Source organism: Excalfactoria chinensis, chromosome Z (genome assembly GCF_039878825.1).
Source record: "Excalfactoria chinensis isolate bCotChi1 chromosome Z, bCotChi1.hap2, whole genome shotgun sequence".
NCBI classification, from domain to species: Eukaryota; Metazoa; Chordata; class Aves; order Galliformes; family Phasianidae; genus Excalfactoria; species Excalfactoria chinensis.
The window spans coordinates 7,157,667-7,177,907 of record NC_092857.1 but is presented as its reverse complement, the minus strand read 5'-3'; the positions used below and the strand labels follow the sequence as shown (position 1 = coordinate 7,177,907).

General features: G+C 43.0%; 1 protein-coding gene across 1 annotated transcript in view; it reads right to left on the bottom strand.

The window, feature by feature from the left end:
- The window catches only part of UBE2R2 (ubiquitin conjugating enzyme E2 R2), a 52,238-nt gene that overhangs the window by 5,285 nt on the left and 26,712 nt on the right, over nt 1–20,241 (bottom strand). Inside the window, exons 2-3 of the mRNA XM_072360053.1 lie at nt 5,500–5,586; nt 1,333–1,430 (exon numbers count right to left, since the gene is read on the bottom strand). Coding sequence (XP_072216154.1) covers nt 1,333–1,430; nt 5,500–5,586 — 185 coding nt within the window. The remainder of the gene's footprint in view (nt 1–1,332; nt 1,431–5,499; nt 5,587–20,241) is intronic.

The following is a 20,241-nucleotide window of genomic DNA, read 5'->3' as shown; positions in this document are numbered from 1 at the left end:
AGATGGGACCCCAGCAGGAAGGTCTGTATGCAGCATTTAGGCCAGTGGGTGATGTTGGCAGTGGGGTAGCAGTTAAGGATAAATTTTGTTCCCAGTTGCTGATGCACCTGAGGAATGTTTTATCCCCCAAAAAGAACATTTTCTCCTTAAGCCAATGCCTTCTGGGAGAATAAGCACTGGAAACTGCATCACAGTAAGAAAAAGCAGCAATCAGAACCAGAAAGGTTAAGTCTCATGTCTCATGCACCATTTTGCTTGAGCCTTTTCAACCCTGAAGCAGTGTGCTCCAGGAGGGAACATCAGTTGTTATAATTTGCTGACTGGTAACTCTTCCTAGTTTCCTGCCATGTTAGTTCTAGTTCAGCACTAAGCAGTGCATGTTACAAACCCATTCCAAGGGTCAAGAATCCAATAAATTCCCCTTTGCTAGATCTTTGCTTTGACAAAGGCTCTTTTCTAATGAATTTAATTTCATTTTAATTTTAATTTTAAGTCAGATAAAAGCAGAGCCAAACTCTCAGACAACCCTTTCAAACCGCTGCGTGCCCTCACAGGGACTGAGATCCTTTGGTTAGATCTAGCAATTAATAAGAGATTTAAAGAACCAACATCTAATAAATCATTCTGAAAACAAGTGTAATTCCCATGTGATATGGGAAAAACTAGGGGTAACTATTTCAGCCTTATTTGGATAATGTAACATCAAACAGTTGGAAAAGAAGTACCCGAGTTCAAGGATTTTCCACTACATCACTACTGCTTCACAGGTCAATGGTTTGTTATTTGATATTTGTTTTGTCAGTTCTTTATTGGCAGTGTCTTGAGGTTAGAATGAAACCCAGCTGTGTTTTTAAAAATGGGAGTGATAGCCTTGAATGCCTCTGGTGCCCAATGATCCTTTCTTTTTGGTACCTACAGAAACACCTACCTAGCTGCTCAAAACACCAAACTATAGGAAAGAGACACGGGCTGTACTAGAAAGTACACCATAGGTAGGATTATGCACAAAGTTACTCCTACCAGGCCTGAATACTAAAGGATGCCCTTTTCGATGAATGATACCTTAGAAGGGTTTGGAGGTGTCTGCTTTAAGAACATGAATTCCTGTGAGGAGTACAGAAGACTCTACATTGTTAACCTGGCAGCAGGATACGCAGTGTCTACTATTTTCAGGCAGCTCGCTAAGTCTGGTTCCTACCTGGTTCAAACCCTGAAACCATTCCCTAAATCCTAAATTCTGTTCCAAGCTTTTTCCCAATACAGGTTTTAGTTTAGGAGGCAGATGACAGGACTTCGAGGCCAGCTTTGTGCATCACTGCTTCCCATCGTTACCTGACATTTTGGGTAGGGTTCCACCTCTCAGATGGCAGCTCTCCACTCTGTGGATCATCTACAGGTGGGTGAAGAATTGAAATACATACATCTCCATTCTGAAAGACAGAAATGAAAGTTCAGAATAGCCTTGCTAACCGTCTGAAGACTCAATTCAATCTCAGGCTAAGTTTAAATAGAAGTCGCTTTGATATGAACATCCCAAATGACAGTAAAAACCATGCAGGAACTGCAAACAGTTCTCAGTTCTTACTATGTCTACTGTACTAACATGTTCAAAAGCTTTCCTTGCTTAGAGCTCGTCTACAGATTGGTACAAAACAATCTCAGGCCACGAGTTTTCAAATAATGTAGCAAAGCAAACAAGAACAACAGTACCTAATAAAACCATATTAGTGTCTAGATAGCATATACTACCATAGTAACAGAAATGAACTTTAGTCACATGAGACCCCACGTCCCCATGTCTTTTTTCCCCCAGTGATGACCAAGTTAGCAACAGGAATCTTTAAATCCAAGGATTTAGCACACTATCCTACTTCAGGTATCAAAACAGTGCTTCTCCTGGGATGTACCAAGTCGAACAGATGGTGCAAGGCTGCCTCATGCTACTCCCTGATGACAGAGCTGTTTGAAATATCAGGTGAAAAAGCAGGAGATGCTCTCTGAAGGTTCCACTGAAAATCCCTCCCAGCATGCAAGAGGAAGAATATTTTGGAAGCATATGGAAGCCATACAGCCACATAATCCTCAACCTGTGTTTAACTCACCAATGCCATAGCCTGAATACAGATTTAAAGTTTCCTAATGCCTACAACTTATAAATAAAGAAGCCTGTAAAACCACTCCTCTGCTTGTAACAGCACCCTGATATGATTACTTCATAGGAGTGCTGTAGCAATATCTATCACAGCTGACGTTTCCCAGCAAAGCTGACACCAAGTGTCTTTGTGCAGGATGAAGGGAAGCTACAGATGGATTTGTGTCCAGCCAAGACAATGCCTCCAAACTCTGCTGGCTTACTGCCTCTTGCAGCCAGCTATGAGAATTACTCATGAGCTCCTACAGGCATCCTATGCAGTGTTCATGCTGTCCCTTTGTCACCCTGACCTAATGGGTTGATCATGTCAACACAAGAAACTGCAAATGAGCTTGATCCAAGACTGAAAACAGGTAGGGCAACTTCCCAAGTGCTACGTCTTGTGGCTGCATCCTGAGGAGTCTCCAAACACTATTTTGCCCACAGGAGCTGGAGCACAAAGCAGCAACGTTCAGTGATAGCATCTGTGCCTTTGAGCTCCAGCCAGTGATCACGGCTGCAGATAGCAGCAGCTCACCTGAAGAGCCTCCCAAATGTTCATCATAGTAAGCTGAAACAATGACATTTGTTTTATAATCAAATGAGATCCTACTTCAACACTGCAGGCTTGTGATCAGTATCCAGAATTCAGCTACTCACTGAACCTGCCAGGTATACTAATTTAGCAAGCTGTCATAATCTTGAAGCATCTTTTCATCGAGAACAGAACTACAAAAAGCTAAGTAGCACCTGGAGCTGCTGAATACCCAAGCACACATTTATGTTGCTGGAACCATTTGCCATAACAAGGCAGATTCTTTTTCTGGATCTCAAAAGACTCGTGCAACCTATAAATATTTTTATTATCATATTAAGGTGAAATTACTCAAGTAATGTTTATGTTATCTTCTGGCTTTATTCTAATTTCCCTCTTGTCTACACAGGTTCTCCTTTAAACATTTCCCAGAAAAATTTAGTGATGTTGACCTGGAAAAAGTGTTGCTGACCATGAGAAGGAGCTGCAGCACTTGTAGGAAGTCTCTCGTATCATCAGGTTAAGCAATACCTGGGCCAACAAATATTTGTAGTATGAATATAAAGAGGGAAGCAAGGATTTTTCTCTTTTGCTACAGTCAGTGCTATATGTTTGAGACTACAAACAGGGCAAGGCTGAGTCTGAAGGAGCAGAGGTGTGGTGGGAACTGATGAAGTCAGCACAAGGATTTAGTGTAGTCAAGTAGATAGTGTAGTCATCCTATATATGTTTTCAAAAGATAAATGTATCACTTTCCTTGTTTCTATCAACCAGAGGAAGGAAAAGCCTATACCTCTATTATGATGGAATGAGAAGGTCATGTTACTTCAAAAAAAAAAAAGCCACAACCTAAAGCTTAATGTAGTTTAATGAAATTCAACTAGGTGACCAAACAAATAGGATGAGGAAAACACAGAAGTTACTGAAGTCTTTGCTCAGAACTGGAACGTCAGCCTCAACCTCTCCATCTGGTCTCATCAGCAGATTTTGCAAACTGTTACTTTCTTTCATCTTCACTACACTGAAAGATGTTTTTATCCCTCCTGACAAACCCTCAAACCTCAAGCCCTTCGCTGATTTATTCTCAGTTTCATTTGGAGTTATCCCAGTGCCTCATCTTCAGCGCTTAAATGTTGTTTCCAAAACAGCCTGCAAGCTGTTTCAGATTCCCTCAGCTCCAAAAAATATCGCTACTAACATAAAGAACAGAGATGAGTGCTGGACTATTTGAAGAGTAACCCCAAAGAACACCCTTCAGGTTTTGGGTTAGTTTCTCCTCCTACCTTCAGCTCTTTCTAGAGCCAATTTTCCATCTTTCCCACTAGCACTGGGACAGGTCCTTTCCAAGACTCATTTTGTAGGTACCATTTTGGTAACCATTTCCCACTCACCTCCTGCATGAGAATGTCTGGATTCAGAAACATCCACACTACATCTCTGCAACAATCTTCAGATGCTGAGACTTATTTCTTTTTTTAAACCTTATTTACAGATCAAACTCTCATGCTACTGAAAAAGATCCTAAAAGAGAAATGCTATCCTTGGCTACATGTCAGATTTGGTGTCACGTCCAAAACTGAAGCCAGCAGACTATCAGATGACTGATTTTTAGGAAGACCCTGTGCATAACAAGGCAGTAGTCCTCCTGTGCATCCAGTAATTACAGCTAATTACGATCCTGTTTTGCACTGGAGTTTGGATAAGCTTTTGGCTATTTATGACTAAAAGATCAGTGAAGTTCAGTGTGACATTTGGAGAGCACTCATCCAGGGTGAACATCCAGCAGCAGTGACTTGTTAGCAAAGGGCCTTCGAAGCCCAAGGCATCAAATGAAGCCATTGTTTGTTCACAGTGAGGAAGACAAATGACATTCCTGTTTGGACCCATAGGAAGCCGGCAGAACCTCTTTCAGGAGGACAAGGTGATAGGAACATTTTTGAAAGGCCTTTAGCATCTTGAGAAGTATTCTGGTAGCAGTCCTAGCAGGCTGACATTTGGCTGAAGCATTCAAAAGTTTAGCAGCAATCTGACTGGCCTCTAAAAGCTTAAGACATGTTCTGATTTACAGTAAGGCTTCAACTTTCACATATGGCTTTCTGAAACTGGTTGGTTTTGAACCAATTGCACTAATCACTTTAAGTTGCTCCAAGCAACTTTGCATCACAAAGACAACGCTTTCAAGCTAGGGCGTGCTGCTTGCCAAAGAGCATTTATATAAAAATACTCCACTTCAGAAGCTGCCACCAGTTGTATCAAGATCCAGTTATGGATTTGTCAGTCCACGGTATTATCCTTTGAGTGTGACTGATGCACAAACTGATCTAAGGGCTGCTTCATACTGAAGATCAGGCTGCACAAGACTTGTGAATCTGGACTCCGGCTCAGCTCCAGTTCTCCTGCAGTCAGAGTGCCCCAAGTCTAAACCCCCTGTAGGCCTGCTGTTGCAGAAGACTTTTCCCTGTTTTATATTGTTGCTTCACACAGTTTTGTGGGATGAAAAGCACACCAACTTGCTGCTTATGTACCACAGCAGGGTAAGACATCTTGATTCAAGGACCCCTTGAAACTGCTGGCATTCACAGTACAGTGCTTCACCTGAGGCTGCCAGCTGAACTTGCCAGTATAATAAAGGCTCCATCTTTACAGGAACAGTATTTCATACAGGTTTTAGAATTAATTGTTCAACCATGAAGCTGGAATTTAACATAAACAGCTAACTGCTTCAGTTACGGCCAGAGATACTGCGTACCAACAATACAAGTTTAAAAAGCCAGAAAACCTACTCATGTGCCTGCAAAAAACTTATTTAAAAAACAAACAAACAAACCCTTACCTCATAAATGTTGGGGTGCCACATTTTGGTCAGGAATCTGAAAGTAGGTGGTGAATACGGATAGTCAATAGGGAATTTAATATGAGCCTGGAAAAAGCAGAACATCTTAGTTAGGACAAAGCAAGATAACAAGCTACCATTACCATTTCCATCAAGGCCACAAAGTCATTTTATATACCAGTGCCCACGTGGACTTGCAATACAACAATACCGTTTCAGTCAAAACAGAACAGTAACTAAGCAAGGTAAAAATTTGAACACCTGAGCCCTAGCAGCTCAAGGTCAACCCTGAAAAATAAACCAAAAGGTTATTTACCGTGTCCTAATTCAAACAGCAGTATCCAACAGCTGTTGTTCAGCAGGGTAAAATAGATGCAAAAAGACAAAACTCAAGCTATCACTGTTTCTTGCTGGGTTCAGGCTACAAACGTGCTGTAGTGAGACTATCTGTTTCACATGCAACAGTGCAAAACTTTTAAACTAATCTTTTTTGTGGGGAAAAGGGATTTAAACACTTGCTTAGCTGAGACCCAAGGGGTTTTGCTTTTCTTATGAGAAAGGGACTGGTCCATCTGTCTAGGTTCCTAACACTGTATTTCTTGCCACAACAAACAAGCCTGAACACTCCTCGTGTCTGTTTAATAAATCTGTGCAAACCAATGAACCAAATACTGATGGGCTAGGACAGCAAAGACTGCCATCCCATACCTGTGCTGTCAGCAGACACTGGTGGAACAAGACTCAGAACTGAGTCTGTTGTGCAGAGACTGCAGAGATCCCAGCACTGGATATTAACTTCTGTGCTGTCCTGCCATTCAGAACAGACAGAAAAGAACAGCCAGGAGGGAACAGTTCTGCACTGCAGAGCCCCAAACCTTCCCTGGCACAGTTCAATCTGCCTGGAGCCCCACCACCAGCCTCAGATGGAATCTCCAGAGAAACACCTCCTATTCCCTATCCTGAAGCTGTGATTGAGAACACAAGAAATAAACCCCAAGCAAGTCACATGGGGAACAAGCTGAACCTCTGCTCAACCCCTGCCAATTCAGGTTGGACACTTGGAAAAATTTACTCTCACAAAGAGTGTGGAGGCATCAGTACAGCCTGCCCAGGAAGCTGGTGGAGGCATGGAGATGTGTCACTGATGGACATGATGAACATGGTCAGTGGGCATGGTGGGGATGAGCTGATGGCTGGACTAGATGATCTGAATGGTCTTTTCCAACCTCAATGATTCTATGATTCAGTGATTCAGCCCTTATCCACCTACCCCAGAAACAGATGCTGATCTTGTTCATAGGACAGACTAAGGGAAGTTTTATTGATTTTTTTTTTAAATAATGTTCCAGTAACATTAAAAAAAAATAATTTTGAGTGGTTAAGGTCTTAGAGAGACCTGAGACGTGGCGAAACAGTTTAAAACTAAAGAAGGGGAGATTTAGACTGGGCACAAGGAAGATGTTTTTTACAATCAGGGCGATGAGGCTCCCAAACAGGATGCCCAGAGAGGTGGTGGATCCCTGGAGACACCTGAGGTCAGGCTGGAAGGGCACTGAGCACCTGACAGAGCTGTGGGTGTTCCTGCTCACTGCAAGGGAATTGGAACAGACAGTCTTTAAGAGTCCCTTCCAACTCAAAAGGTTCTACGACTCTGCCTACCTAAGTAGCAGAATGCAGTTTTACTCACAGAATGGCATAGGCCTGTGCACTGTAACAGATTTTATCAAGATAAAATGCCATGCAGCCAAGTGCTGAACTAATGTCAATAAAAGCTTACTAGCTCACATGGCTTGCATGCTGCACACTTCTCATGCTACTGAATGCACACGGGTATGTTACAGCAGTATCAAACCCCTACACCACAAGAATTTGCCCTGACACATTCACAGCCAAATGATTCACATCTTCTTAAACAATCCTAGCCCATGGTTTAAGGTCAGTTACGTGAATGGCACTGCTCCAATGAGAGCAGGCAAGAGCCTGTTATCACCGTGCTGCTGTAGAAGCAAGCAAGTGCTGCAGCAAGGCAGCTGGAATGTGCTGCCCAGGACTGGGAGCGGAGCAAAGATTTACAAAGGGCAGGGCAGGTTTAGTTCTCAGCTCAAGTGCTTGCATTTCATAGCCGCAGACTTCTCCAGACCACTGGGGCTTTCCCAAGCCCACTCCTGTGCTTACGTGCAGTTTCGTGAGATCTAAGATATGAAACAGCCCAAGGACTGAAATTAAAAATCAAGAGACAACAAAGCTCAGGATGGAGCTAGCTAGAAGAACTCTTGGCAGGAGCTGTATGCGTGTCTTACATACAGATACAGTTCCTAACTGACTAAAAAAAAAACCTCACTGGTAGCGCTTCAGCCTTGTCATGTTTACAACCTACATACGTGGCTGGGGGCTGAGGAAGAAGACCTCATTCAAGCCAGTATGGACCCTCTGCTCTCATGTCATCTAGACCTGAAAGTTTCATCTCAGGAAGACTACTGAAAAAGCCAAGCCAAGGCTGAACTTTCGGCCTCTGTGCATGGCAGAGTCATGCTGAAGTTTTAGACACCAGAAGATGGTTTCTAGTTTCTGTAGAGTGTTTTGCAGTCACAAGTCTGCAATAGAACAGGGCAATTGGACTGACTGCAATAGCAATCATCATGGAATTAATGAAAGCTGATGTTTTGCTATGGGAAGAATGCCTCAAGCTCCAGAAAATGCTCTGGAAAGCTATCTGTGCAGAGGCAGCTGAGATACTAGCTTGCCTGTAATCAACCCTGTTAAGAGGAATCACAGGCCTACTTTGTGAGATGCTTCTAGCTAGCCTGCATGTTTAGCACATTAAGAAGCTGTACTGAAGCATAAAGCAAATGAAGCCTCTGTACAAAGCCACAAGCCACTGGAATAGGAAACTCCAAATTACAAGCAGGGATTTTTTTCTAGTAAGTGCCGCTTTCAGATCCCCATGCTGAGATCATTCAGAAGATGAAAAGTGAAACAGCAGTTTTTCCGGAGCATTACAAACAAGACCCATAGAATTATTCTGCATCTCTGCTGTAACTGAAAATCCCACAAAATTACGTAACACCACTGCATACTCATCAAATGCTGTTTGAGTTTCTGATTGGCTAAGCTAGCCAAGAATTTCCAAAACAAACTGCAAGGCTGCTTGCAGAGATAAAGCAACAGCCACAATTACAAGCCTTTTTTTTTTTTTTTTTTTTCCCCACTGTAAACCAAATTCTAAACGTATTAAGAGGGAAAAAAAAAAAAAAAAAAAAAGACTGAATTAGGCAATAACTTTATTTACGAAACTAAGCAATAGCTCACTGTTCTTCCTACAGTTTCAAGACGAGCTCTCAAAACTGCTTCCCATTCCCAGCAAGCTCGGTCAGGACTGCTACATACTGGAAGTGGCAGAGATGCAGGGCAGCTCTTTGTCAGCCTGCCTGCATCCAGACAGATGAACTCAGTACTCAAGATTTAACTCATCTCCATCCACAGACACCCCCAGAAGTTTCCAGCCACTACTGCATTTACTGTGTGTTTCACTCCTACAGACATAATCCTATTTCAGTGTCCTGATTTCAGCTGCCTTCTCACCTTTGGCTCCTCAACACCACAGAAAGCACCTGACAGAAGCAAGGTCACTCATCCATTCCTGCTTCCCCAATTTATACCTTGCCATACTTACAGATCCTAGAAAGAAATGCATGGATTCCCTGAGTGCTGTGTCACACAGACAAGACTGGCAAAAGATTCAGCCCTCTGCAGGGATCTACTGCTACTGCACAAGAGCTTCAACCTCCAAGTCACACCACAAGGCATTTTAAGATTATTGTTGACAGCACCCTCACTTCAGCTGTTTCTTATTTTACTGCCTTGCTCCTTGGCACTGTCAGTGGTGATTACACTTCAGATTTGTTTAAGTTTTCTTCAGATTCCGTATTTGTTAAGGCACAGCCACAGTGAAATATACATCCATAGGAAAAATAAAATCCTACTGGATATCCAAGTCATCAGACTGAAAATGCAAACCCAGTTTTAATACCAGCTGCTGAAGTAAGCCCCGATTCAGTCACTATGAATAACAAATGCACTGACTTTGAGTTTCCAGAGGTCCTGCCATGTAACTGAATCAACACTTACATATTAGTACCATCTCTCTCTTGGTGGGGAGCACTAACACAAGCAGGACTCACACCTAACTTAGCTGTTTAGAAATCCAGTATTTATTCCATCCCAGCTGTTATGACATTTTGTTGTCTGACACTGTTTTTGTCTACTTCTCTCATGCAGTGAAAACCTTTGCTGCATTTTCAGGCAGTGAAGGCAGGAACAGTGAATCCATCCTATCTGTCCTCTGCAGAAAGGCAAGGGGGGGAAAGCAGGGGGAGTACCCATTTCCTGGAAAGCCACCAGCATCACAACAACTGACCTGATTTGGTGATAGTGGGAAAGCCAGAAGCTTTTAACTGTGGCCAATGGAAACTGCAGCTTTTTGACATTTCTGACAGCGCCGGTTAATGTAATTTCTATTTTGTAACATCATGAGCTCAACACAAGCCCTACAAACACGCAGCACAAGTTAAACTGAGCATCTCCTGAAAACTGTAGCTGAGATACAAAGGAAGTGTTTGAATTTTTAATATATTTTGTGCCAGCACAGTGCTACCTGCACCATGCATTTAACACAGAGGGAGCAAACAACAGCAGGAACTACAAGACCACCACGGGGTTTAGTGTTAATATGTAATCCCACAAAATGCCCTTTATTGCTTGTAGCACATCCAGCATTTATACAATTCATCTAGTGGATTTTCCTCTTCCACATTAAGCCTGGATTATGGCATGCAGTATTAAGCACCATGTGCTGGAAAACACGTTTAGTGGAGGTCAGCAGCCTGTTCTGCACACCAGTGAGGTTTAAAGCACCCTGATGTCCTTCAGCTTCAGAACCAGAAAAGCAGCACTAAGGCTAGCAACATTGTAATGGCTCAATATTAAATTTCCAATAATGATCAATTACTGGAAGAGGTAATAAGGGATGCGAGAACAACGTTGCTATTTCAGCTCCAGATATTATGACCTAGGATCCAAGCACCTTATTGTAGTAGAACTGGGGACAACCCTGGTGAGCAACCTGGTCTGTATCCTGGGTCTGTTCAGCCTGGGGAAAAGACTGAGAGGGTATCTGGTACAAGTTTATAAACATCTAAAGGGAAGAGTGAGGCAAATGGGTGAGGCCAGGCTCTTCTTGGCAGTGTGTAGTGACAGGGCAGGGAGCAATGGCATAAAACCTGAACACAGGAAGTTCCCTAATAACATGCTGAAGAATTCTCTATAGTAAGGGTGACAGAGCACCGGAACAGGTTGCTCAGAGAGGTTGTAGAGTCTCCTCCTATGGAGATGACCTATCTGGACGCCTGTGTGATCTACTGCAGGAAACTTGCTTTAGCATGGAGGTTGGACTCAGTCTCTTGAAGTCCCATTCAACTCCAGCAATTCAGAGATTCTACGCATTCTGGCATCACTTCCCAGCAGCATCAGATCATCACATTGACAGTGACTGTGATTTTAGAGTAGTAGGACTATATCTCCACCATCTAAGGAACCTGAAGGTGCAGGAGTCCATGGGACTCGGTGAGATCCATCCATGGGTTCTGAGGGAACTGGCAGATGAAGTTGCCAAGCCCATCATATTTGAAATGTCATGGCAGTCTGGTGAAGTTCCTACTGATTGGAAAAGGGGAACATTAGTCCCCATTATCAAGAAGGGAAAAAGAAGATCCAGGGAACCACAGGCCAGTCGGTCTCTCCTCTGTGCCTGGCAAGATCATGGAACAGATCCTCCTAAAGGCTCTACTAAGGCATATGGCAAATAAAGATGAGGTGACTGGTGGTAACTAGCATGGCTTCACCAAAGGCAAGTCGTGGGTGACAAACCTGGTGACCTTTTATGATGGAGTTACAGCATCAGTGGATAAAGAAAGAGCAAGTGATGTAATCTACCTGAGCCTCCCTAATGGGGACAAGCCAATACAGCTGGTGCTCTTCAGCCTGGATAAGAGAAGGCTCTGGGGGGGGACCTTATAGCAGTCTTCCAGTACCCAAAGGTCCTACAGAAAAGTGGGGGAAGGGCATTTTATAAGGCATGCATTGACAGGATGAGGAGAAATGGTTTTAACATGAAAGAGGGTAGATTCAGACTAGGTATTAGGAAGAAACTCTTTACTGTATGGGTGGTGAGGCACAGGAAAAGGTTGCCCAGTAAGGCTGTGGATGTGCTGTCCCTGGAGGCATTCAAAGCCAGGCTGGATAGGGCTTTAAGCAACCTGGTCTTGAGGGAGGTGTCCCTGCCTATAGCAGGGCATTAGAATTAGGCAGTCTTAAAGGTCCCTTCCAACCCAAACCATTCTATGATTCTAGTGCAAGTTATTAGGTTAGAAGAATTATGCCTTTCAAGTTCAGAAAACTCCCTTGCTGCTGCAATGGCAATACGAACAGCATTAAATGCCTTGTGTTCTCTATCACCTGATCTGCTTCACAGGGAATTTAAATCACAAAGACCTGAAAGTGAACTAGAACTCAAAAAAGACACTAAATTCAGCATGGAAAAAAAAAAAAAAAAAAAAAAAAAAAAGAGCAACAAGTGGATAGGCCAAAGATAACCCAAGAAATGAGGTTAACTTACAAAAGCAGAGACTGGTTTGACAGGCAAAAGAGTCCATTCTTGCTCCAACTAAGTCATATCTTACATATTTCTTCTATTGCAATTACCTGGGACATTACCAAACATCTTCAATGGAAGGCTACTCACACAAAGAACAGAATTCATTTTAGCAACACTTTAAAAAAATATGGTGGGACAGCTAAGTCACACAACCTACACTGAAGCAGCAAGTCTGTGATATGACCATCAAAGTACAATTGCACCTTTAAAGTAAGGGCTTTGAACACCTTGTTAGTCAGTAGCTTCTTCAGTCTGAAATCACAGCACTAATGACTGACATGAACCTGTGGCTAAACTGAATGGTCCTGGGCTGGGGAACTCGCTGCATCTCTGTTCAGCTGGACTGCATTCAGGCTCCTGTGATCTCATACATTCACGCTCAGCTGTCTGGAGCATCTCAAGGGATCCGAGTAAATAAAACTGCTCTAAACAATGAAGTCTGTCAGGACAAGCAGTGCCTGGAAAACAGACCTTTTTCTTCTAACATTACTCAAAAGAAACAGAAGGGGTTTTGTTTTGTTTTTTTATATATTGTTACTGTTTGATATCCTAGAAATTCAGTCTGGAGATTTTAGCCTTACTGTGATAACTGGCCATGACAGCTGTTGCTCTCTGAGAGACTGAGTTAGCCTGCACAAGTCAGCTGCACTTAGGATCTCAAGCAGTTTAGCAGTTAAGAGAACACATTTCCTTCCTGCAGTGAGTTTTACTGCAGGGATATTCCATAATATTGTCTAGCTAATTGAGACAGCCACTTCGGCTCCTGCAAAAAGTGCTCCTTGACAACGCTCTCAGGAACATCCAGCTGAAGACAGGGCAGCAGCAAGCACTTGCATTTTGGAAAGTTTATTGCAGACAGAGAGATTGGGACAAGCTGAAAACCGACTAACAGCTGCCCTTGGCAGCATGCCACCTGCATTCTTCTGAGGATGTTTCATACCCCATCACAATGCTGAGCACAGCTTCACCAGCCACTGCCCACTGCCAATTGCTCAGGATTCAAACCTGCAGTACCTGAGCTCTGATGCAAAGAGGTTTTTCCTGCCTCAGCACCATGCTTTAGGTTGCAGGAGAGGTAGCATCCAGAAGCAGTTACTGAGTTGGAAATGGAGAGACAAAAATTTCCAACCTGTCCATTTCCTAATTGGCTTTTACATTTGTCTGCCATCTCATCACAAAAGAGGCAGCTACCAGCAACTATATAGGACATAAAACCAAACAGAATGACTTGGTGCTCTTCTGTACTGCAAACAGGCTCAACAGCTCCGCTAAACTTAACCCACGTAGCCAAATGATAAAGCAATTTCACATTCCCACACGAAAAAGCTGATGCCATACTGAAGTTTCCTGGGAATTTCCGTGCTGAAATATCACTAGATTCTGTTTCTAGTTCAGTCTTGCTCCAGAATCAGGTCTGATTAAGAGCAGGATCAAATTTTGGCAGACCAGACATGACAGGACCTTTGTGATCCCTGAAGTCCTGACACTGAGGCTAAGTTCTCGGGACTGATGGCTTCCAGTTTCCCTGTAGTCTGTACACAAGCTGTATCACACAAAGTCAGGTTCACTTGGAGTGTGTTCTGCAGAGAGGCTGGTCTCTGTGACTGTTTTTCAGGCAGAAACAGCTGACTCACTCCTTATTTATATCTGTACAAAAATACTGACTTCCTTGTTTGGACAGAATAGGAAGAATAACTCCAAGTGTGTGAAATGTAGGTCTCCCTGTAGTGTCTAGGTCTTACTGAAGGAGCTAAGGATACCCAGCAGTGCTGCACCTAAAGCTTCCATCTCCACTTGGGTCTCTGCTTTAAAGGAGGAGCAAAGTAGTCCTACTGTAGGGTACACCAGTGGATACCTAACCTAGTACAGTTGTGGCACTAGCAGAACTGTTCTAAAAACTGAACTGCCTCTTGTCCAGTTCTGAAAGGGGAAAAACAAACCAAACCAAACCAACCAAACAAACAAAGAGTTTTCTAACTCTGTTTCCAAAATAATCAAGATTTGTGAATATTGGAAGCTGCTTATTCAAAGGTTTGTGTTGCATTATTGGCATCTCTGGCAGCATGTTTGAAAGCTCTCCAGCTAAGTGTGTAAGCCCAGAGCATCAGCCTCCACTTGCCAGGCCTCAGGGTCCAGCAGAATATCTCATTAGGAGCTGCATTAGCCTACAGCATATTCAGTATCCTGTTCAATCTCACATTTTAAACTTCCATGATCTGGTAAGTTCCTGTAAGCAGATTTACACAGAGGCACTCCAAGCATACATGGAGCAGTTGAACAGCAGACACGAGGACGTACTTGGGAATTAGCCTGGTCATTTCTATAGTTCAGTTTGCACAAATTCAAGTGATCAGGAGTGAAACAGATCAGTTTCACAACCTTTCGCGTCAGGCTTGACAGAGTATATGTGCAGTATATTATCCTATTTTTCAGTGAGGCAGGCCATACAGTTTGCATCTGCTGAGCAAAAAGATGATGTCCAAACTGGTTTCATAAATAAACACCATTTGCTTCAGCCTGTTTAACTATTTTTAGAGAATTCTCAAACAAATACCAGCCTAACCATTCATGAGTCAGTCAATGACTAATTGCCTTGATTCTCTTCATATGCAATCCAGGCTGTATGCAAGAGGAAAGCATTCCTCAAGGGAAACCAATCACATGTTCTGCTAAAAACTCAGGGCAGGCCTCGATGCAGTCACCTCTTTCATAAGCAGCAAGGGGAAAGGAATATTTATAGCATTGCAAGTGTAAACCAAAGCACAGTGCTGCAGTGTTACACAACTTTGCGTTTCTCATCACAGCCAGCAGCAGTTCTTCTCAAGAGATTTCTCAAGCTCGTGTACCAGCTTTTATTTAAACAAGACATATAAGTTTCTAGCAACTGAATTGCAGCATTCAGGAAATGCAGTCTCTAAGAAACTTACCTAAGCTGGTTGACATACAGAAGCCAACTCAGCACTTGGCAGCCATGCTGCTTACCTTTCAGCCACCTCATTACCAGCTGTGAGCTGTTCTGTTCAGAACTGGTCACAAGTAGAGGCAGGTAACACAGCAGCAGTAGCAAACGCATCTGCAGGGCTCTACCACTAGCAACCCAGAGAGGTAAATACAGCAGCACTGTCTCCTAGAGTAGAGACAAGGACTGAATTCATGCAGCTTGATAATCTGTGCAACTGCATGATGCAGCTGTCTGCAGAGTGTCCCTAGTTTTGTATAAGCAAGCAAACTCTGATACTCCCATGCCTCCCTACTGAGTGTCCCCTAGCTGGCTGGAGAAAACAGCACCAAGTCACGAGGTATTCACTCTTGAGAAGCCTGCGTTTGAGCATTTCTTCAATTATTGCATAATGATGTGCCTGTCAGCTCCATTATCATAGGGTATTCAAAGAGATCAAGTTTAGGTTTAAGCTAAAATAACTTTAACTGATACATATCCACCCTCATGCCTCAGGCTACAGTTTCTATGGTAACAGGGTGCTTTTTTTTTTTTTTTCTTCTTAGTTGTGAGTCAAATTAAAGAAGCATTAAGCACTGTGTCACTCTCTACCTCTTTTCACCCCTGCCACGTGTTTTAGATGATTTGGAGCTCACAGGGTAGTACAGACCTTACGTTTGCAGCACAGACCTTACATTTGCAGCATGGCCTTATGGAAATAGTTATTGAAGTTCCCGTGTAGTCCTCACCTTCTGAAGATCACCAACAAGTCATCTCCCTGTTGTAGCGACCACAGACCATTTAAAATCTAATTACAAGATTGGGTAGAGAGAAAAACATCTATAAAATGGTTGTTCCTGATCATCAACACATGGATGATTAATAAGACATCTTTTAGGCCAGATGAGAGAAAGTACAACACAGAATTGAGAGTTAGCATCCATCCCTGTGTTTCTACAAGTTATTATGTAAATGGCTAATATGACACCTAGATTAAGCCAGAATGTGCAGTTTCCTGAAATACCTCCTGAAAGCACTGGCAAAAGGTTGAAAGGAAGGCTGATTCCTCTGCAGTGCAGCACAGATACCCTTTGCTCCTCTGATTAAAGTAGAAACAGGATGATGAAAGCTGAGTTATGTACATGAACAAATATCCTTGAAATTAAATTTCTATCTAATTAATTTTAATCATTTATATTAAATTTGAAGGCATAGCTAGTAAAAGTAACAGCCAGGAAGAACCACTGCAGACAACTGCAGGTCAAGCAGTCCTCAAGGTCAAACCAGAGCAGTGCAGGGAGGCACGTGTAAGATGAGAACATGCAGGCTTGCTGAGTGTATGGACAGAGAAAGCTGGACCTTGCCTGATGGCTAGAGGAAACCTGAACAATTGCATGAGCAATGACTCTCAGCTCCAGCACTACACACTAGTTCCTACCTGTAAGTGGAAAGGAATGAGGAGGAAATTAAACTTAATTATGTTTTGTTTCTGTATTTAAGCATATGCCATAGATAATACACTTGATTTAAAGTGACAAGTCTGACTTAGCTTTGAATGAACCTTGAGTGACAGATAAGCAATCATACAGAAGTATCATATCAGGAAGGAGAAGGGTAGATTATCACAGACTGATAGTGTGCATTTAGTGAGAACAGGAGTGTGGCTGAAGAAACAATTTCAAATCTAACAGTGCAATCGACATGGAACAGCAAGATTAAACAGTAGAGGTAGATTAGTGTGACTAGTGGTGTCCCCCAGGGGTCTGTGCTGGGTCCAGTCTTGTTCAACATCTTCATCAACGACCTTGATGAGGGGATAGTGGCCACCCTCAGCAAGTTTGCTGATGACACGAAGCTGGGAGGATTGGCTGACACGCCTGAAGGCTGTGCGGCCATTCAGAGAGACCTGGACAGGCTGGAGAGCTGGGCACTAAGAAACCGGATGAGGTTTAACATAAGCAAGTGTAGAGTCTTGCATCTCGGTAGAAATAATTGCATACACCAGTACAGGTTGGGGGAAGACCTGCTGGAAAGGAGCTCTGCTGAGAGGGACCTGGGCGTCCTGGTGGACGACAGGTTGGCCATGAGCCAGCAGTGTGCCCTTGTAGCCAAAAAGGCCAATGGCATTCTGGGGTGCATTAAAAAGAGCGTAGCCAGCAGGTCAAGGGAGGTGATCCTCCCCCTCTTCTCTGCCCTGGTGAGGCCTCATCTGGAATACTGTGTCCAGTTCTGGGCTCCCCAGTACAAAAAAGACAGGGATCTCTTGGAAAGAGTCCAGCGGAGGGCCACAAAGATGGTGAAGGGCCTGGACCATCTCCCCTACGAGGAGAGACTTAGGGAACTGGGTCTGTTTAGCCTTGAGAAAAGAAGGCTGAGAGGGGACTTGATCCAGGTTTATAAATACCTGGGGTGTGGGAGCTATAGTGGCGAGGCTGGTCTCTTTTCAGTAGTGCGTGGGGACAGGACTAGGGGCAACGGGCTGAAACTCCAGCATAGGAAGTTCCGCACGAATGTGCGCAAGAACTTCTTTACGGTGAGGGTGACGGAGCACTGGAACAGGCTGCCCAGGGAGGTGGTGGAGTCTCCTTCTCTGGAGATATTCAAGACACGCCTGGACGCCTACCTGTGCGACGTGGTGTAGGGAGCCTGCTTTGGCAGGGGGGTTGGACTCGATGATCTCTAGAGGTCCCTTCCAACCCCTATAATTCTGTGATTCTGTGATTCTGTGATTCAAAAAGAACTTTTAACAAGAAATGCTACAGCTATGTTTATGGAGATGTGTAGCAATAGCCTGTGCCTGAAGAAAATGATTTTTTAAGAACTTAGAGCAAGTTCTACATTGTGAGATACTGCTTTCTATTCAGAACCCTCCAGTGAATCTTGCAAGATCTACTTTTCAGTTTCAGCTTTTCTTTTTAAGGCACTGGAGTTTAAGAACACTACCTGAAGGCCGAAGAGCCAGCCTTCCCGTAAGTGCTCCCATGCATGACAGAAACCACATAGCACGTTCATATTTCTAAGACTCCACAGAAACAAGCCATGGTGTTTTCCTGCAAAGATTTATCTAAACACTCCTCTGCTGCTTAAAAAAGTGGTATGATCAACACACACAAGTATCTGTGACTACGGATCACTGCCACTTGCTCCACAAGCATGCACACTGTCTCCAGTACGTGCTTCAGCATTCTGTTGTGCTCAAAATGTAGCACCTACATGATCCACTTGGGAATTAACACTTCTTATTTCATTCTAAGAAAAACTACACCTGCACATCTATAAAGCCTAAGACCCGAGCAAAGGACTTGCTGGCTTTCATACGGACCAAGCTGAGGCTCTCAAAACCCAGGAATGCTTGAGAACAGAAGATTCATCCTGATTTGTATACTAGCTGTGAACACACAAAGACTTTCTTCTCTATCTTGTAAGATTAATTTTTGAAAACTTGGTCCTAATGATGTCCAGCTGTTTGATCCAACCTTGCACCTTGGCTTGACAGTACCTGATATAAAATGCCTACATCCTATCAAGTTGCAAAGCAGTAACAATCAGATTGCAGCAGAAGCTGGCAATGTTTTGTGACCATATGCACAGACATCCCTACCAGGGGAAACCCACCCTCAACACAAATCTGAACTCTGAAGTAATCTGCATTGGTAAAATCATAGTCTTATCTATGCCATGATAAAATATGTTGATGTCAAATGAAAATGATTTACCCACATTCAACATCACGAACATTTTTGTGCTAGCTTTCTTTTTCTAGTTAATGGTAAGCAACTCTACAAGTTTCCACTCAACACCATTTTAAAGTTCACCAGTAGTTAATGGTCAGCAATTATTTCCAACTGATGATTCCTGTTCAACTACTCCACCAAAAGGCTGAGCTTTTATTTTTAATGAAAACTAGTCCATTGCTTGTAAAGCGGTATTAGGCTGGCAGAGTCAGACACCTGCATCCTACTTAAAGCACAAGCTGCTTCCCCTCAGACAAACAAATCCAAAGCATGACTTGGAGGAGCCTCTAGTGGTGATAAAGCAGATGTGATTATGAATTAACAATACTCCAGTATAAGTGAACAACCTTGCAGGCACTCATACTAGCCTACAGATGCACTGCTTCTAGTCAGACCGCCAGCAACTGGAAGTCACAGAAACACTTGGTACCCAGTAGGTCGACTTAAACGGTGCTCTGCCTACAAATCTTGTATTGCCTTGACTCAATAAAGAGGATTTTTTGTCCTCCTCAGACTACAGATTGCCTTTAAAATATAAACCAAGCAAAGAATTCCAAAAGTTTTTCAGCACATGGAGCAGTGATTGTATCTGATTTATACAAGTCACATACTGACAGGCAGAAAACTATTTTTAATTAAACTGTGACTATGCACACAGAAAGTCAGGATGATTAAGGTGTGCACTGCAGAAACAAGTCCTCACTTTACACAGACGGTATGCACCATATGTGTCCACATTGAAGAATGCTTTGCTACTATGACTTTTCCAAAGCATGCACTTTGTTTGACAGTGTCAACCGGTAAGTGCTCTTGTTTGCACCACTTTTGGCAAGCCTGAGACAACAAAGAAGCTACACAATTTCTCGGGTATTGCAATTTGATTTCATTCCTTCAGGGAGCCTGGAAACATTGTACTTTTTGGCAAATGCTAATTGAAGCATCATAGTGCTTTATTCAGCATGGCAAAAAAAGCCGAGTCCAAAATAATTTGGAGACCTCCTTGCACCCATGTGAATACCATTTGGTTTCCACTACCAACCCTTAAAGAACTGGAGGACTTAAAGTGACATATGGCATCAGGTACTGAACAAAACAGCTGACTTCTGCTAAAAAGTCTGGATGCTGCAAAGATTAATGCTGCTCCAGCACTTTGCAACAGCAACTACAGATAAGTTAATATCCAAGCACTTTGGAGTGGTTTGGTTTTTAGCTGCTGGAAGAATTATCTCACAAGAACCTGAAGATTTCTATCTTCTTCACGACTGTACTTGATATACAAACTAAAATTTCCACACATACACACAAAAAATCATTAACAGAACTGAAGTTAAATTATCTTTCAAATACTATCAGAAAGT